At 46.4% G+C, this 17563-nt stretch overlaps 1 protein-coding gene across 2 annotated transcripts in view; it reads right to left on the bottom strand.

The window, feature by feature from the left end:
* RNF13 (ring finger protein 13) overlaps positions 1-14809 on the bottom strand; it is a 66097-nt gene extending 51288 nt beyond the window's left edge. Inside the window, exons 1-3 of one of the 2 annotated variants that reach the window (XM_073674703.1) lie at positions 14651-14809; positions 3269-3388; positions 2673-2753 (exon numbers count right to left, since the gene is read on the bottom strand). In XM_073674703.1, coding sequence (XP_073530804.1) covers positions 2673-2753; positions 3269-3376 — 189 coding nt within the window. In that variant the 5' untranslated portion in view covers positions 3377-3388; positions 14651-14809. Of the gene's footprint in view, positions 1-2672; positions 2754-3268; positions 3389-14636 lie in introns of both variants that reach the window. The other variant, XM_073674702.1, reaches the window with a different exon arrangement.
* Positions 14810-17563: the final 2754 nt, after the last annotated feature.

Here is a 17563-nt window from a genome sequence, read left to right as displayed (position 1 = left end):
ATTAGTCAGGGCCCCAGCTTAGGGTCAGTTTAGGCCCCCTACCTCCAGTATACAGAGACAGCGTGACAGATACGGTGCGGTCTTTCCCGTTCCATATGTACGGGAACAGCAGCGGTTGAGTTTTTAAGGACAAAGCCTTAAAAATGTAGCGCATCTCTTAAAAAGGTGAGCATACTTCCTTAATTAAGAACGCGCTTATGCCCGATTGTTTTATTCTCTAGACACTACACTTGAAATATGGATAGTCACAACAAGCCTGACTTAATAATAGCAAAGGTTGAAGCAGCAAGCTAGTATACTCCCAATATTGCTTTATTATATTGATAGTAGAGTTCTGAGAGAACACACTTCGCGCCCTTCGAGTATGAGTGTCCCAAACTCCAGCCCCATGTGGCAGACAGATCCATCAGCACTGCTATCCTCTGAAAATACGTAAACCTCACAGCTTTTAGTAATGAGCACCCAAGAACATTTACTGATTTTTTCCTAAAATTACTGACATGTTATTGCACATACTACAGGCAGAAACTAAAGCCCTCAGTCATGAATAGACAAGGAAACCTCACTTGGGTTTTCCATTCAGTCCACTCTTCTTAGAGTAACAGACTGTAGAAACAGATCACCATCTGTGCAGAATAAAAAGGACCCAACTGATGGTGGTGAATCATCGCTGTTATGAATAGTCGGATGTATCCAATTATATATTACACATGTATAAGATGGGCAAAAAAAAAAAAAGGACACCTTTACATAGAGCAGAAGACACGAGTTTGCTCGAACAACTCTGGTGTGTTCAGGTGTCAAATCCAACATGTATTTTTCACAGCAGAAACCTGAGGCTCATTCACCCTCGGATTTCTGCTGCAAACGTGTAGTGTGTGCATCACGAAAAAGGAAACAGAAGAAAACACCAGGACCAAATTCATTATTGCATTTTTTTGCCTTTTCTGTCTAGTTTTGGGTGTTTTTGCATTTGAGCCTTTGTCATTTAATTCCCCTTTAAAAAAAAATAAAAAAATCTAATGTAATTGCCTCTCAATTTTCATGTTCGTCATTATGGGAGATGTTTGGCGATTCCAGATGTTTAGGACCGATTCACCAATTGCAACTTTATAAAAGACGCTAAATGTTTGAGCGAATATTCTCCAGTCTCCCCCACCTTGGAGGGATTTTATGTACACCTGAATTTTTCAACATTTTAGGAGAACATGCAACTTTGTGCACTAAAATGTTGCAAAAAAAAAAAAAAAAGGGTTACAAGACAGTATTTTGGATTCTGTGCAAAACTCATGCATCAGGTGCTCCGTTTTTGGCAAAAAAAAAAAAGAAAAAGAAAAGTGGCTTAACCCCTGTACAGCCTGTGCCGTATTTGTATGCACAAGGCTGTAACCCACGGTTCAGTGAGGGCTGATTATTACAGCTGACATGTGCCCGCAGCAGCCGCGGGTGGAATCGCGATCCACCCGCGGCTGTTAACATGTTAAATGCCGCTGTCAATCTCTGACAGCGGCATTTAACTTGCACAAACCGGATGCGAGTCACTTACCCTGCCCATCAGCGACCCCATCACATGATCATGGGTCACCGATGGGTTGGCATGACAACCCTGGGTATGCTGCAGACTCCAGTGGTTGTCATGAGCTGGTCGCTATGAGCGCCACCTAGTGGTCGGCGCTCATAGCACAGGACCATTTCTGCTGCATAGAGGTGATCTGCTGATCATCTCTATGTAGCAGAGGCGATCAGACAAGTGCTGCTTCTAGTCTCCTATGGACACTATAGAAGCAAGCAAAAAGTGAAAAAAATAAGTTTAAAAATATTAAAAAAATATAAAAGTTTAAAAATCACCCCCCTTTCGCCCCATTCAAAATAAAATAAAAAAAAAAACCACATACACATATTTGGTATCGCCGCGTTCAGAATCGCCCGATCAATATAAAAAAAGAATTAATCCGATCGGTAAACGGCGTAACGAGAAAAAAATTCTAAACGCCAGAATTACGTTTTTTGGTCGCCGCAACATTGCAATAAAATGCAATAACGGGCGATCAAAACATCGGATCTACACCAAAATGGTATGAATAAAAACTTCAGCTTGGCGCACAAAAAATAAGCCCTCACCCAGCCCCAGATCCCGAAAAATGGAGACGCTACGGGTCTTGGAAAATGGCGCCATATTTTTTTTTTTATTATTTATTTTTTTTTAAAGCTAACTTTGGAATTTTTTTCACCACTTAAATAAAAAAGAACCTATACATGTTTGGTGTCTATGAACTCGTAATGACCTGGAGAATAATAATGGCAGGTCAGTTTTAGCATTCAGTGAACGTGGTTAAAAAAAAAAAAAAAAACACATCTGTGGTATTGCACTTTTTTTTGCAATTTCATTGCAATTGGAATTTTTTTCCCGTACACGATATGGTAAAACTAGTAATGGCGTTGAAAAGTACAACTCGTTCCGCAAAAAATAAGCCCTCACAAGGCCATATTGACCAAGAAATAAAAACGCTATGGCTCTGGGAACAAGGGGAGCAAAAAACTAAAATGCAAAAACGGAAAATCCCAGGGTTGCGAAAGGGTTAAAGAAACCATCGACAAATGACAAATTAGGCCCTAGCATTTTCTTCAGTAATGTTTAGCTGCCATTATTGGATCTTTTGAGCTTTACGTACCTTTAGGCCGTCACTGGGAAGTCTGTAGCCAAATCGAGCAGGAAGGTCATCAAAAGCCTTTGATACATTGTCTGCGGAGTGCTAAAGAGAAACATTTATTTGTAGATGTTGTACTTGACATCAGATTTCCAGAAGTTAGAAAGAAGATAGACTAATATTTCTATGTAATATTTTTTGGGGGAGAGTAAGGGGGGCTTTGTAGCCTGTCAAGTGAGTTTATGCGTCTGTCATTTACATTGTACTTTGGGGTACATCAAGGATGCGCCAGAAGCAAAAAAACAAAAACACAAAACACCTCTTTCATGCCCTGCACCATATTTACTATGTGTCTTACACTTTCTACGCCTTGTCTTATTAGGGGGTGCGGGCTCCCTGGAAAGGGATGTGACATGTTGGAGAAGGGGGTGTATCTTAATGTGCAGTATAGTATGCCAAAAGAGTGCGCCACAATTTTGGCACAAAGTAGGACGACTACTAGGTGGTGTAAACTTAGACTGTCATAAAACAGGGCAGACTTAAGAATTAGACAGTACTGGTAGAAATGTCACTACGTACACACAGCTACAGAAAGAGAAAAAACAGGTCCTCTCACTTACAGCGATGATGTCCGCATTTACTGGCAGAAGGTAAGCGATGGCGAAGACGTGGACGGCCCACAGACTGACTCTTCTCACAGACCACACGCACATTTTTAGGACCTCCATTTTGACGTGAACCTGATAAAAATAAATCAGCACTGTCAACAGTTTCTGTGGCACATGTAATTCTGTGTTGAGTTAGTAAAGCAGTACAGTACTGCTCTATGTCATTATAAGATCTCATTCCAACATAAATCTGAAAAACCTCAAGAACAATTCATTGTTACTGGTAACATTAGCCGAGTTTACGCTCAGGTCTCAAAAGGAGACCAGAGATTTGTTAGTTGGGCGAGGCTTCCCACGTAGCGTCAGCGATCAGCAGACTGGTAATGTATGGGAGCAGTCCGACACTCCGCTTTAGGTTTTATGCACACGGCAGAACAGTGTATCAGAGCAATTCCTACCTAGAAGTCTAATATATTTTGTATAAACGGACAAAAAATGCTAACAGAAAAACTTTCATAACTAATGAAATGCACAGAGTAGAGACCAATAGAAGTCCAAGTGACCTACGACAGCTCTACAACCATAAGATCTGCATGAGGCCTTAGACGGTCTTACATTTATCATCACTAGCCCCCGCTTTGTAAACTTTGTTATTCACTGAACACAAACAATTATAATATCTTGGCAATGCATCTGTAGTAATTACCTGGCCAAAGGGGTATTATCAGGTTTGGAATTATCCCCTAATCATGGGTTAAGGGATAACTTTGCGGGTGCTGGGAGTCCGACTGCTTGGACTTTCACAGATCCAAAGAACCGGGGCTCTTCTGACTGGGGCAGTGGTCAGTCATACACACTGCCACTATTCATTCTTAATGGACCTGCCAGAGATGGACCAGGTAAATGCAGCGCTTGGCCATCAGCACTCCCATAAGAACAGATGAGGCAGAAGTGCGTATGATTGACCAACGCTCCAATCACACAAAGCTATATTGAGCACTGGTTCTCAGGATCAGTGGGAATCTTAGCGGTAGGGAAGTTCCCATAGATAGGGGATAACCTGCCAAATTTGAGAATACCGTTAGTGCCAAGCCTCGGTCTGACAATGGGTCTATCAGGACATCTCACGTTCACGTGTATAACAATGTAAGAGCACCAAGACACAGATTATGAAATGCTAACATCAGATGTTCTTCTGTATATCATACAATAAACAGGATGGATCTTAATGAAGCTGGAAGAAAGCCATATGAGTGCTGTGGAAATAACACCACTGATGTGGCAGATTGGTGAAAAGTCTGTTCGCTTAAATCAGGTTTGTGTTAAATGTATTTTTCAAAACCTCTTTCAATGTTTTTTTTCCCCCATATCAATTTATATTAAAAAACAATAATAATCACACTTGTTCTTCACAGAAGAATTTTCAGATGTCTCATGATCATCAGAGGTAGGATTACAAGCACTATGCAGGATCCAATCACATTAGCTGATGTCACCTCAGCCCCCTTCCTTTCAGTGACCTCTGCACATGCTCATTACATGCATCAATACAAGAGATAGTCAGATCCTATTGCTGCCAATGTCCCTGTGGATTGATAGAATTGCCCTAGTGGAAGGTGTGAAAATTGCAAGACTTATTTTATTTTTTATATTACATTTTTTAATACAGAACGTGAAAAATAAAAAAATAAAAATTCAAAAATGTTTAAGAATACAAATATATGAAGTCTGCTTTGAACACTAGGTTATTTTTCTGATGACACATTCCCATAAAAGATAAGAAAAGAGACTATGACATTGCTGTCTGACATTTAAAAATATAAATAAAATTATAAAATCTTTTCCATTTACCACAAGTTTTCAGTGTGGATTGTCACTGACAACCATGTCACTTACCGATGTAGTAGATGTAACCTTATGGCTGTATTGCAGCAGTAATAGGACTACATATCATGCGACATTGAAATCGTGGTGTTGCATTGAACATCGCATCTAATGATTTCCTATGAAGTTGAGTCAACGTGTTCTATTTTCTGTTACCGGTCACAAGATTCACTTGTCAGAATTCAATTCAAGTGGCTTTTTTTTCTATAATTAATTACAGCGCTAATAGTTATGCAACAACAAGTTGCACAAATTTATATGTGCCACAAGACAAGTGCATTCTCCCCGTGTTTACGAGGGTTTCCTCCCACCCTCCAAAGACATACAGATAGGGAATCTAGATTGTGAGCCCCAATGGGCACAGTGCCGATAATGTCTGTAAAGTGCTGGCTGGGGAATTAATGGCGCTACACAATGATTCTTGAGACTGAAGAGGCCATATAAACGCCCAACCTTTGTGAATAAATCCAGAAAAGCCAAGTATCAGCACCGGTGCAAATGTAATGAAGAGCAGCCATCTGACCATATGTTCAAAGGCCGGCGCTCGTTAGGAACATCTCCATGCTTCCGATAATTAAATGATAATTTACGAATCCAACACATTGCATCCAAGAGAAAAGATGCTGGAAAGTAAAATCAATTTCTATTATTGAACCAGTTGCAGTTGAGGGCTCTCAGCCAGGGCTATTCCTATGAATTAGATAAAGCTCTGTTATGTCCTTCTCTAGTCTTTATGTGCCTTAATGGGGTGCTCCCATATTACACAGCGATGGCGCATCACTAGGATATACAGTGTACTAGGAACAGAAATGGTGGGGGTCCCATTTACTTTAGTGGTGCAGGCTGGATGGGTGCAATACTGGCGAGCAGAAATAAAAGTGAAGGCAGAGTTATGTCAGCCCCATCTTTCTATGGGTGGTCTCAGAGGTTGATACCCCTATAGCCATAAAGTGATGGCAAACCCTGACAATAGGTCATTCCTTTTTTCTGAGGAGACCCTTATTCATGAATTTATACTTCTCCTTGGTCACTAGTATTTTCATGTCTGAACCAAGACTAGCACCTTAATCAGCGCCTGGGTTGCATTCTATAAAGGGGTATATAACCCTGACTCCTGCTGTATACCCCCCTCAAAAATCTTTTCAAACTATCCCATACTTTATGCAAATCCTGCCGGTCCCATAGGTGTCCTTGCTGAGGCGCCTCCTGCGTCATCCACATAGCCGAGCAAAATCTCACGCCTGCGCACTTAGCACTGCCCTACTGTGGGCAGAGCCTAAACCATAAGGGCACCCGCGCACTTGTGCCTCAGGCTCCGCCCGCAGCGCGGCACACGCGCACTTGTTCCTCAGGCTCCGCCCGCAGTTGCCGGGCCGGTCGTTGCTAGAGGAGATGTCACAGTGGTGGTGACCCGGTCCGTGACCTAGAGCGGTCAATCAAAAGGTGATTTATAGTTTTTATATACAGTTCGTGACGCCACCTGTGGTATGCGGCTAAAGGGAGCCGCCGCTGCGGAGCAGGTCCTCTGGAGCGGTTGTTAATGCAGCAGAGTTGGTTTAGCTCTCCACAGGTAGAGCTTAGCTCCAGGGCAGTGTAGATGTTGCTGTTATGGAAGTAGCACTCATGGTGCAGTGTAGTGCAGGGGATGATGGCGCAGCAGTAATAATTGACAGACAGTGGGGTGCAGTCTTCAAGGTTTACTTACAGTTGTTAAGTTCCTCAGGTTGCACTTTCCGGATTACAGCCTCCCACGTCACGCTGCGTTCACCAGGCAGGGGCTCAGCAAACTCCCAGATGTTTCAAGAGTGCCTGACAGGACCCCGTTCAATATGCCCTTCTCAGCCGTTTTCCTGCGCTGGCCCTCACCCTTCTTGCCCTGTGCCTCGCCAAACAATGTCCCAAGCCGGTATCCTCAGATCTTTCTGGGCAACCTGCAGTTCCCTGTACCCTATGTGGTTACCTTTTTTGGCGACTTGAGTGCGGATGTGGCAACTGCACCCTGAAAGTACAGAAGCCTCTGGTTTCCAGTTGAACTTTGTAATTCTCACTGATTAGGGACCGGTCCCCTCTGCGGCTTGATCCCTCCATAGCCTGGCAGATTCGGGCGTACGGGTGGCCTCCAGCACTACCCATACCCCCCTGGGATCCCTTCTTCGTTCCTGGAGCCTTCCTTCTGCTCCTCTCCTCCTCAGACTGTCCTGGGCCTCTCTGGCTAGGCCATCCTCCTCCTGAGCAGAGCTCCAGCCCCCTCTACTTCTCCTCTCAGACTGATCTGTCTTAGCCCTTCTAGATTGTTCCACCCTCTTTTTATATCACTTCTTACTGAGCTCCCCTGATTTATTTCCTCCACCCACACCCACTACATGGTTCCCCCAACTCCAGCCAGGGACAGGGCTCAGCAGTAGAGAGACGCATCTTGCCCCTCCTGCTGGTCTGGAGTAGTGTAGTGGGTCCCGGGCAGCACTCTAGCCTTACCTGAGAGTGAGATACCACACCTCTGGGTGAGATGCAGTACCTCTGTGGCGACTGAACCCGCAGGGGCGCCACACAGCTATGTGGATTACGCCGGAGGCGTCATCCATGTCAATCAGAGCAGGAAGATGGCGATCAGAAGCCAGGAGGAGGGATAGCCGCCTCAGCAAGGATGCCTATCGGACAATTACCGGACGGATTTACATAGAGCACGGGGGAGTTTCAAAAGGTTTTTGGAGAGTATACAGGGGGAAGTCAGGGGGTTACATACCAATTTATGGAATGCAGCACAGGTACTGATTAAGGTGCTAGTCTTAGTTCACACATGAAAAAAACTGGTGACAGGTTCCCTTTAAAACATAAGGGGCAGTAGCCCTGCCTATGAGGCTACCTGTGTAAGCTGGATAAATGGGAATGAGTCCCCGCCAGATTTATGTCCACCGACACACAGCTCAGCTCAAAGCTAAAGGGACAAGATTTCTGATTCATCTATGTGATAACCCCTGACTAATGCCAGCCAGTCTATAACTGCTCAGTCAGCTGTTCTGTTCCTGCTCCTAATGAAGTCCTCCTTACTAAGAAGAAGTCATGAATATGCTTTCATCCCTAAACATTATAAGGGGCGGCTGACTCGTGTGCACTTCTAGCTGCAGAGCATTACACTTTCTGGCTTCTGACTTGCACCAGCATTTGCTTCGCAGAGCGTTTCAGTATGCTCCCCATGATCTCTGTAGATCCATCTACTGGCCTCAGCCCTATAATAAAGCAGATGGAGGATGGGAGAAATGCCCCAACATTTACTTACGATTTGCACAGACACAACAGAATGTAAAAAAATGATCCAAATGCTCAAGCTTCCCAATAAACGTATCACATTATACTCCACTGCTCTTTCCATCGATTAGAGAAGCCGGTCTTAAAGGGGTTGTGCCACTAACATTTATTATTAAAGAAAAGCATGGTTATAAAGATAATTATGATGTATGATAAGGTTGGTTCTCCATGGAGTAGGTAATAATACCTGCAATGTGGCTGTGTATGTGCCTGATCTCAGGTGGCTGAGCCTGCAAAGCCAAGCATTCTCCTCTAGATCTACTCAGCTGTAAAAGTGTATGTTCACACAATGCTTTTTAGAAACTTTTTTTATGCATTTAAAATAGCATCGCGTTAGCAGGAAAACAGCTGTGCACATTATGCATGTTTTTTTTTCCATGTGGCATTTTTATGTATTCAATTGTGCAGCAAAAAAGCAGAAAGAACTGACATGCTGCAGTTTTAAATACCGCATCGCAGTTAATAAAAAAAAAACGCAATTAGAGTGAGATTTTAGAAATTAATTTTCTTGCTACTGTAAAACTGCATCCCCCCCCCCAAACAGGAATAACGTAGCAAAAACAGTGTGTGAACAAGCACTAAGCCGGCTGACCCGGTCTACTGTCTGATAACGCAATACAAATTTTTGTTAAAAAACAGGATTATATACAGAGCCGGCCAGGATGGTGAAATCTATTATCCGGCCAGCTCTATACATACTATCTCCAGCTTTTTTTACTGCATGTGAAGAGAGCCAGCTGGGACGGAGGATTCACATTTTGTCTGTAAAGTGCTGTGGAATAGGACAATGCTGTGTAAGCAGTAGATTACATATATCCAAAAAAGTGAACGGTGATCAGTTAATTTCAGCTTTAGAAACCAAGAAAATGTAATTATTGTTTATTTTCTATCTCAACATCCTCTTTCTTGAGTTGAGTGTGTTGAGGAAGTTGGCCACAGAGGCACTAAACTGTGGCACACATAGTACCTCCAACACCATTGTGCTGTCATGAGTTTCAACTCTTAAAGGGAACCTCTCACCATGAAAATGCAGCCTAAGGGCTCTTTCACATGTCAGTATTTCCGGTACGTGTGGTGACAGTTTCCACACATACTGGAGACACTGACACACATAGACCCATTCAAATCTATGGGTCTGCGCACTTGTCAGTGTGTTATCACGGACAGTGTGTCCGTGTGGTCCACACGCTGATATGTCCGTTTTTTGAGAATGCACGGTCCACAAAACATCCCACACGGATGACATCCGTGTGACACATACCGGCGCTTGGGAATCAGCACTACAGTTATGGACACTGCCCTCATCATGGTTTCCTGCCGGCGCTGCGATCAGCACCAGCAGGGACAGTGATGAGGGTAGTAGTAGTCTACTCCCGTAGTGTCCACCTGTGTAAAAATAAGAATAAAATCCATATACTCATGTGTCTCGAGATGTCCCCCGCTGTATTCCTCTGACGCCGAGGAGCCGGGGAGAATGAGCCGCGCTCAGTGAGTGACAGAACACCGCTACTGAGCTCAGCAGAGATCCGGCACATCTCCAGACAGGCGAGTATAAGAATTTTATTATTTTATTCTTATTTTCACACAGGGACACTGCGGGAGCAGACACTACTACAATCATCACACTTTCGTCATTCTTGAAAAGCTGCTCATTTCACAATTCTTTTGCTGTGTAAACAGGCTGCCGATCACCTGATGAATGAGCAAAGCATTTGTTCATCCGGTGAAGTGATCTTTGCACACCGCAAAAGATCATAGTTTTCGGCAGAGCATTATCCTGTGTAAACAGATCCCACATTGCGGAGAACAATGGCAGCCTGGATGGATTGCTCAGTGCACATCGTTTACTTTGGTCTGCCTGTGTAAACAGAGGATTAAATGACCGCCAATCACTAACGGTTCACCAAACAGTGGTCGTATCCTGCCGGCAGTCGGTCATTTTAAACACAGCGGCCATTTCTGAATTGCAATTTTTCCAGTTTCCTCCCCCCCCCCCAAAAAAAATTATTTACATGTAGATTGCATGAGAGAGACACAGAGGTATGCAACATACATTTGTCATCTATGATAGCAAGGTGGCCTCTAACAAGTTTTCACAAATCCAGGAGAGATAGTCACGTTGTTAGAGTCATAACACGACAACAATGACAATTATTATATGGCGATCTTCATGCTCTATGCCCAAAATTACCTTGTAGCTCTAATCCAACACTCCACTGTAACAGCTCAGCCTGACTTGATATTGACCTTTTGTCCAAATAGTCAAAAATTTTAAATAAGTGGTAATGGCGACGTCTAAGTCCTAAGACTCAGATCTTGTGAAACTGTTCTATAATAATTCACCCACCAGTTTGTTTCTCCTTTTATGTAAACCCGGGTGTGTCTTGAATCCACGGCATCCCCAAGTCAGAAAAATACAGTATTCAGACGAGATCCAAAGACTGACTGACACACCCAGGAATGCACAAGATCGTCTTAAGATTTTGATGGCAGAAACCCATCTATAGATATTATCAAACCTGCAACATGGAACAAGAATTACTGCATTTACATTGTGAAACACTAGAAAAGAAAAAGCAAACTAGACCCTTAAACTATGTCTTCTTCCGTAACAATCTCCAAATCCTATATCCAAAATCTCACCCAGGGGGTTAAAAAAAAAAAATTACCAGCTAGAATATTGTTTCTGCTGTGTCCAGCTGTACGAGGAAAGCCGACTATTCATTCCTATAAAGTTCAAAGAATAAAAAAACTATGTATGTCGGCACATACCAGCTGGTACCAGCGTACCGTCCATAAACAGTGACGGCACAACGAATAGATTCCTTCATAATGAAGCAAAAGAGATGGGCATTCACATAAAAGTAAGAACATTTCAGGGATGTAGGAGAATCTTTTGGGTCCATGAGAAGTGCAATATGTTCGCAGGTAATCACTTGACTGCATCACATACTACTAGCACACTATATGGATTGCAGAAAACATAATAATGTGATGATTTCCTCCCATATTACAGGGCACGGAATCCAGACCACAGTTACACAATACACTCAGCTCTTCCGTCTCCTGGGATAACAGCTTGCCTCGGCAAGTAGTAGGACTTCTTACAGTAACCCCATGAATGCAGACCCATCCGACATTATAATGAACCACTTACAGCATACATTCTGCTTTAGTGCTGCACACACACATTGGCAAGACTTCAAGCCTACTATAATGGATCCTGACACTCACTGCAGATCAGCCGTCCTCCATCATAGAACAGAAATAGCAGGTCCAGTGGTCAGGGCTTCCAAGAGAAAGGAAGCCAATATCCACCCATTCTACTAGCTATAAGCCATCACACCAGTCGTGCACAGAGGTTTCACCTGTATTATGCCACTGGGGCCACTTATACCACTATTGATTACAAAGTTCATTGTAATCAACAGATCATGGAATAATAATAATGTTAAATGTGTTTAAAGGGAACCTGTCATGCCCTTTGTAGTATCTAAACTGCCCCCATTGTGTGGTTAGTGATGCAATGTGCATCACTAACACGCTTTTTCTCAATAAAATCTGCGCTAATATAAGGTGTAAAAAACACTTTATATGTTTATATCCTACCTGCTCATTTAGTCATAGGGGTGTGATTCCTCGCATTTAGTCATAGGGGTGTGATTCCTCGCATTTAGTCATAGGCGTGTGATTCCTCGCATTTAGTCATAGGCGTGTGATTCCTCGCATTTAGTCATAGGCGTGTGATTCCTCGCATTTAGTCATAGGCGTGTGATTCCTCGCATTTAGTCATAGGCGTGTGATTCCTCGCATTTAGTCATGGTTGGCGCCACACACGCCATTTGAATTCTGCTCCCAGAGATACAAGCGCGGCTCGCCATAACATACTGCGCAAGCGCCGCATAGTGACGCGAATGCAAGCCGGGAGCAGAATTCAAGTGGCGTGGGTGGCGCCAACCATGACTAAATGCGAGGAATCACACCCCCCTATAACTAAACGAGCAAGTATGATAAACATATGAAGAGGTTTTTACACATTACATTAGCGCCGATTTAAATGAAAAAAAGTGTGTTAGCAATGCACATTGCTTCACTAACAACGCAATGGGGGCAGTTTAGATATTACACAGGACATGACAGGCTCCCTTTAAATAAAATGTCCCTGTGCTGAGATAATCCTATAAATGCCCCCTGCTTTGTACTGTGTAATGGCTGTGTCTGACTGTGTATGGAATATGGTCTGATCATACCACATCTCCTGGGCAGGGGAGGAAGGAAAAGAGTATACTGATATTACAGCACGGGATCACAGCTGATCCTGTCTGTATAATCTTTTGCCTCCTGTGCCCAGGAGCTGTGGTATGATCAGACCATGTCCCTGTATGGTCAGACACAGCCATTACACAGTACACAGCAGGGGCACATTTATAAGATTATCTCAGCACAGGAACATTTTAAACATATCCTATTGTGGAAATGATTATCATTCTAAGATCTATTGATTAAAATGAACTTTGCTCATGGAAAAATCCCTTTAATCACCATTTGAAGTTTTCGGTGCACCGGGGCTGAACTGTACAGGGGGGTCTTTCTCCTCCCTGTCTGTGGTTCCCTGGGCCCTCCCGTCTGCCTCCGGACTCCCAGGATTATTAACCCCTAGAACACACAAGTCACAGAGCTGCTTCATTACAGTGTCAGATCAGTAAATGTGGTTACGCTGCACAGGTAAGTCGCTGCCACCATGACATGAACGTGACCACATTCACTTACATTATACTGAAAATCCCTGGCCGCTACCAAAGTGGCGGTGTAGCCCCAGCCTTAGGCCGAGCATATACTAGGCTGCTAGCTCACTGATTTTTACAATGTCTAGCTGTGCTCCAAGAAAATGTAGCCATAGGCGCATCTGATGACAGCCAAAAAGAATTGTCTTCTTGGCATCCGCCAGGCCTGTATAAAGTGTACTTCACAGTGTGGAGAACAGAGCCGCAGAAGCTCCCAGTATATACATGTACACCGCATGGCATCTTACTGTGTGAGCCCAATACCAGATATACAGCAGCACCGGTCTGAGGTAACAGGAACCAGCAGAACCCTCACAAGGACCCTGGACAATAGACAGATAAGGAGCGTGAACTATATTCATGAAGAGGGGGAGACCAGCGGCACTGCTGGCACCTGCTCATGTCCTAGACCAGGGGAACCTCAGGCCCGCAGCCGCGAAGACCTTTTATCCGGCCCCCGGGCAGATTCCCAGGGACCACAGTGCTTGGGCCGGCAGCTGTGTTTTGATGGCCACCAGCATTTTTATTTCTTCTTGCTCTGTGAGCACACGCACACATTGTTCACTACTGAACCCTGAGGCACATGCAATGAAAGGTTACGTCCTCACACCAGTGTTAGCGGCAACATGTACTTTGTGGGCGGAGTTAGAGCACGATTTGTACAGCGCCCGATGGATTGTATAAATATCAAAATGGCCCTTGGCAGAAAAAGGTTACCACCCCTGTCCTATAGCAATAAAGGATAGTCAGTGGGCCACCATATGCAATCAGATCGCCAGCGGAGTCCACCAGCATTAGTCTATTGTATACTCAGGAATACACAGTATTGAGGTCCAGCTGTGGGCACCAAGCAAACCCCTCACCCCCAGGAGGCTCCAGCGGTGGGCACCAAGCAACCCCCTCACCCCTGGGAGGCTCCAGCGGTGGGCACCAAGCAACCCCCTCACCCCTGGGAGGCTCCAGCGGTGGGCACCAAGCAACCCCCCCTACCACCTGAGTGTACAGCAGAGGGCGCCAAGCAGGGGGGGGGGGGGGATCACTTGCAATGCATGGCATTCACACTTTTGAACCAACTGTTTTCACTGGAGCATATGAGTTCCATCACATGTAAAGAGTTACTTGCCCCCTTATGTGACCCACCCCCCACCTTCACACACACTCTCTCTCTCTATCAGCCCAATGATCATGTGACCCCCACACATACAGTGCAAGCACAATGATCACGTGATCCCCATACACAGTGTCAGGTCACCATAGCGGATAATAATAGCACAGTAGCGAGCACATAACGCGGCTGAGACTCAGTGACAGGAGCACAGAGGGCACACAGGTGACAGCGCAGTGTCACACCCGCTCCTGGAGACAAGGACTACATACAGGAAACGGAAAGGAGAAAGTCCACTTACATCAGGACAGTTACCTGCTAACTCTATGGCAGCTGCCCCGAGTACAGCGGAGACATGCAGCTTGCAGACACCCCCGCTGCAGTCGACCGCTCATTCCTCGCAGCCAGCACTAATCGGCCCACAGCAAACCAAGATGTGGGAGAACTCGCAATCCGACCTCTCCGATTGGCTGGCTAGGGGAACATCAAAGCTCTAATTGGTTGTTGCATATGTCAGTTAACATTAGCTCTAAGGAACATCCTGTTGTGCACGTGACTGAGCAGCATGGATTGCCGGAGGGGCGGGGTCAGCAGAGGGGAGACTGGAAATACTGCGCCAGACCGCTAGGGGGCAGTTGTAGAAGTGCGTGCACTGACGAGGTCGTATAGGCAGAGAGGAGCGTCAGGGATGAAGGAGGAGGAGCGGGCTACTGGTGTCAGGTCCTCGCAAATCGGGGCGGACATATCATTGGTGCAACCTGTGCTGCCGCCAGGGGCCCAGGATGTAGCGGGCGGGGGACTGGTAATTGTCAGGGTCCACAACCTCCCAATTATTAGGTGGTCGGAAAGGAACATTTATTGTGGAAAATGAAAGCTGATTTCTTTATTTGCACAATGAGTTATTGGAAAAGTAATTTACACAGATTAGTTATTAACCTGTAAATCCCCACGCCCGGCTGTTTTGGTGCATTACCATGTAGCGACAATGCTGCTTACATTGACCCGCGATGCAGCTATGATTCTGCGTAGGGTGAGGTGAGCGCGGTGCGTATTCTGCGTAGGGTGAGGTGAGCGCGGTGTGTATTCTGCGTAGGGTGAGGTGAGCGCGGTGCGTATTCTGCGTAGGGTGAGGTGAGCGCGGTGCGTATTCTGCGTAGGGTGAGGTGAGCGCGGTGCGTATTCTGCGTAGGGTGAGGTGAGCGCGCTGCGTATTCTGCGTAGGGTGAGGTGAGCGCGGTGCGTATTCTGCGTAGGGTGAGGTGAGCGCGGTGCGTATTCTGCGTAGGGTGAGGTGAGCGCGGTGCGTATTCTGCGTAGGGTGAGGTGAGCGCGCTGCGTATTCTGCGTAGGGTGAGGTGAGCGCGCTGCGTATTCTGCGTAGGGTGAGGTGAGCGCGGTGCGTATTCTGCGTAGGGTGAGGTGAGCGCGGTGCGTATTCTGCGTAGGGTGAGGTGAGCGCGGTGCGTATTCTGCGTAGGGTGAGGTGAGCGCGGTGCGTATTCTGCGTAGGGTGAGGTGAGCGCGGTGCGTATTCTGCGTAGGGTGAGGTGAGCGCGGTGCGTATTCTGCGTAGGGTGAGGTGAGCGCGGTGCGTATTCTGCGTAGGGTGAGGTGAGCGCGGTGCGTATTCTGCGTAGGGTGAGGTGAGCGCGGTGCGTATTCTGCGTAGGGTGAGGTGAGCGCGCTGCATATTCTGCGTAGGGTGAGGTGAGCGCGCTGCGTATTCTGCGTAGGGTGAGGTGAGCGCGCTGCGTATTCTGCGTAGGGTGAGGTGAGCGCGCTGCGTATTCTGCGTAGGGTGAGGTGAGCGCGCTGCGTATTCTGCGTAGGGTGAGGTGAGCGCGCTGCGTATTCTGCGTAGGGTGAGGTGAGCGCGCTGCGTATTCTGCGTAGGGTGAGGTGAGCGCGCTGCGTATTCTGCGTAGGGTGAGGTGAGCGCGGTGCGTATTCTGCGTAGGGTGAGGTAAGCGCGGTGCGTATTCTGCGTAGGGTGAGGTGAGCGCGCTGCGTATTCTGCGCACGTTTTTTCTGCAGCATTTTTCCTGCCAAGGAGATGCAGAAGTGCTGCAGAAATTTCTGCTTCAAATCCTGAAGTCTTTATAGACTGCGCAAGCGCGACATGCCTGCGAAGTCTGGCTCTAGACAGAAGAAAGCATGGAGCCGTTACAGGTAAGAGGAGTGTATGGCACCGGAGATCGCGGTATGCGTAGACACTGAACGCATACTGCAATCTCCGGCGCCATACTTGCATACCTGACTGGGAGAAGCGTTGCGCGGCGCCTCTCTTCTCGCCGGAGACCGGGGCAGGAGTGAGGGTGTCGGAATCGGCGCATGTGTATAGCACTATCCAGCGCCATTTTACTGAAGACACATTTGCAGTGTGTCTTCAGCAAAATGGCGCCGGACTGCGCGGTATGGGTACGCACGTAATCCGGCGCCGCACTCCTCCCCTGGCCTCCGGAAGAACAGGACACAGCAGCGCTGGAGCATAGGGAAGAAAGGTGAGTATAAGTGTTTTTTTTTAGTATGTGTGCAGCGTGAAAGGGATGAGGGGTGCCATACATACCAGGATTGGGGGGTGAGAGGGCCACACATACCAGAATTGGGAGGTGAGGGGGCCACACATACCAGGATTGGGGGGTGAGGGGTACTATACATACCAGGATTGAGCGGTGCCATGCATACCAGGATTGGGGGTGAGGGGACCATGCATACCAGGATTGGGGGTGAGGGGACCATGCATACCAGGATTGGGGGATGAGGGGTACCATGGATACCAGGATTGGGGGATGAGGGGTGCCATGTATACCAGGATTGGGGGTGAGGGGACCATGCATACCAGGATTGTGGTGAGGGGACCATGCATACCAGGATTGGGGATGAGGGGTGCCATACATACCAGGATTGGGGGTGAGGGGACCATGCATACCAGCATTGGGGATGAGGGGTGCCATACACACCAGGATTGGGGGATGAGGGGTGTAATGCATACCAGCATTGGGGATGAGGGGTACCATGCATGCCAGAATAGGGATGAGGGGTACCGTGCATGCCAGAATAGGGATGAGGGGTACCATGCATGCCAGAATAGGGATGAGGGGTACCATGCATGCCAGAATAGGGATGAGGGGTACCATGCATACCAGAATAGGGATGAGGGGTACCATGCATACCAGGATAAGGGATGGGGTGCCATGCGTACCAGGTTAAGGGATGGGGTGCCATGCA

Source organism: Phyllobates terribilis, unplaced genomic scaffold (assembly GCF_046119375.1).
Source record: "Phyllobates terribilis strain yellow unplaced genomic scaffold, ASM4611937v1 Scaffold_3__8_contigs__length_932513732, whole genome shotgun sequence".
In the NCBI taxonomy this organism is placed as follows: Eukaryota; Metazoa; Chordata; class Amphibia; order Anura; family Dendrobatidae; genus Phyllobates; species Phyllobates terribilis.
The sequence above is the reverse complement of the archived record's forward strand: the minus strand, read 5'-3'. Positions and strand labels throughout refer to the sequence as shown.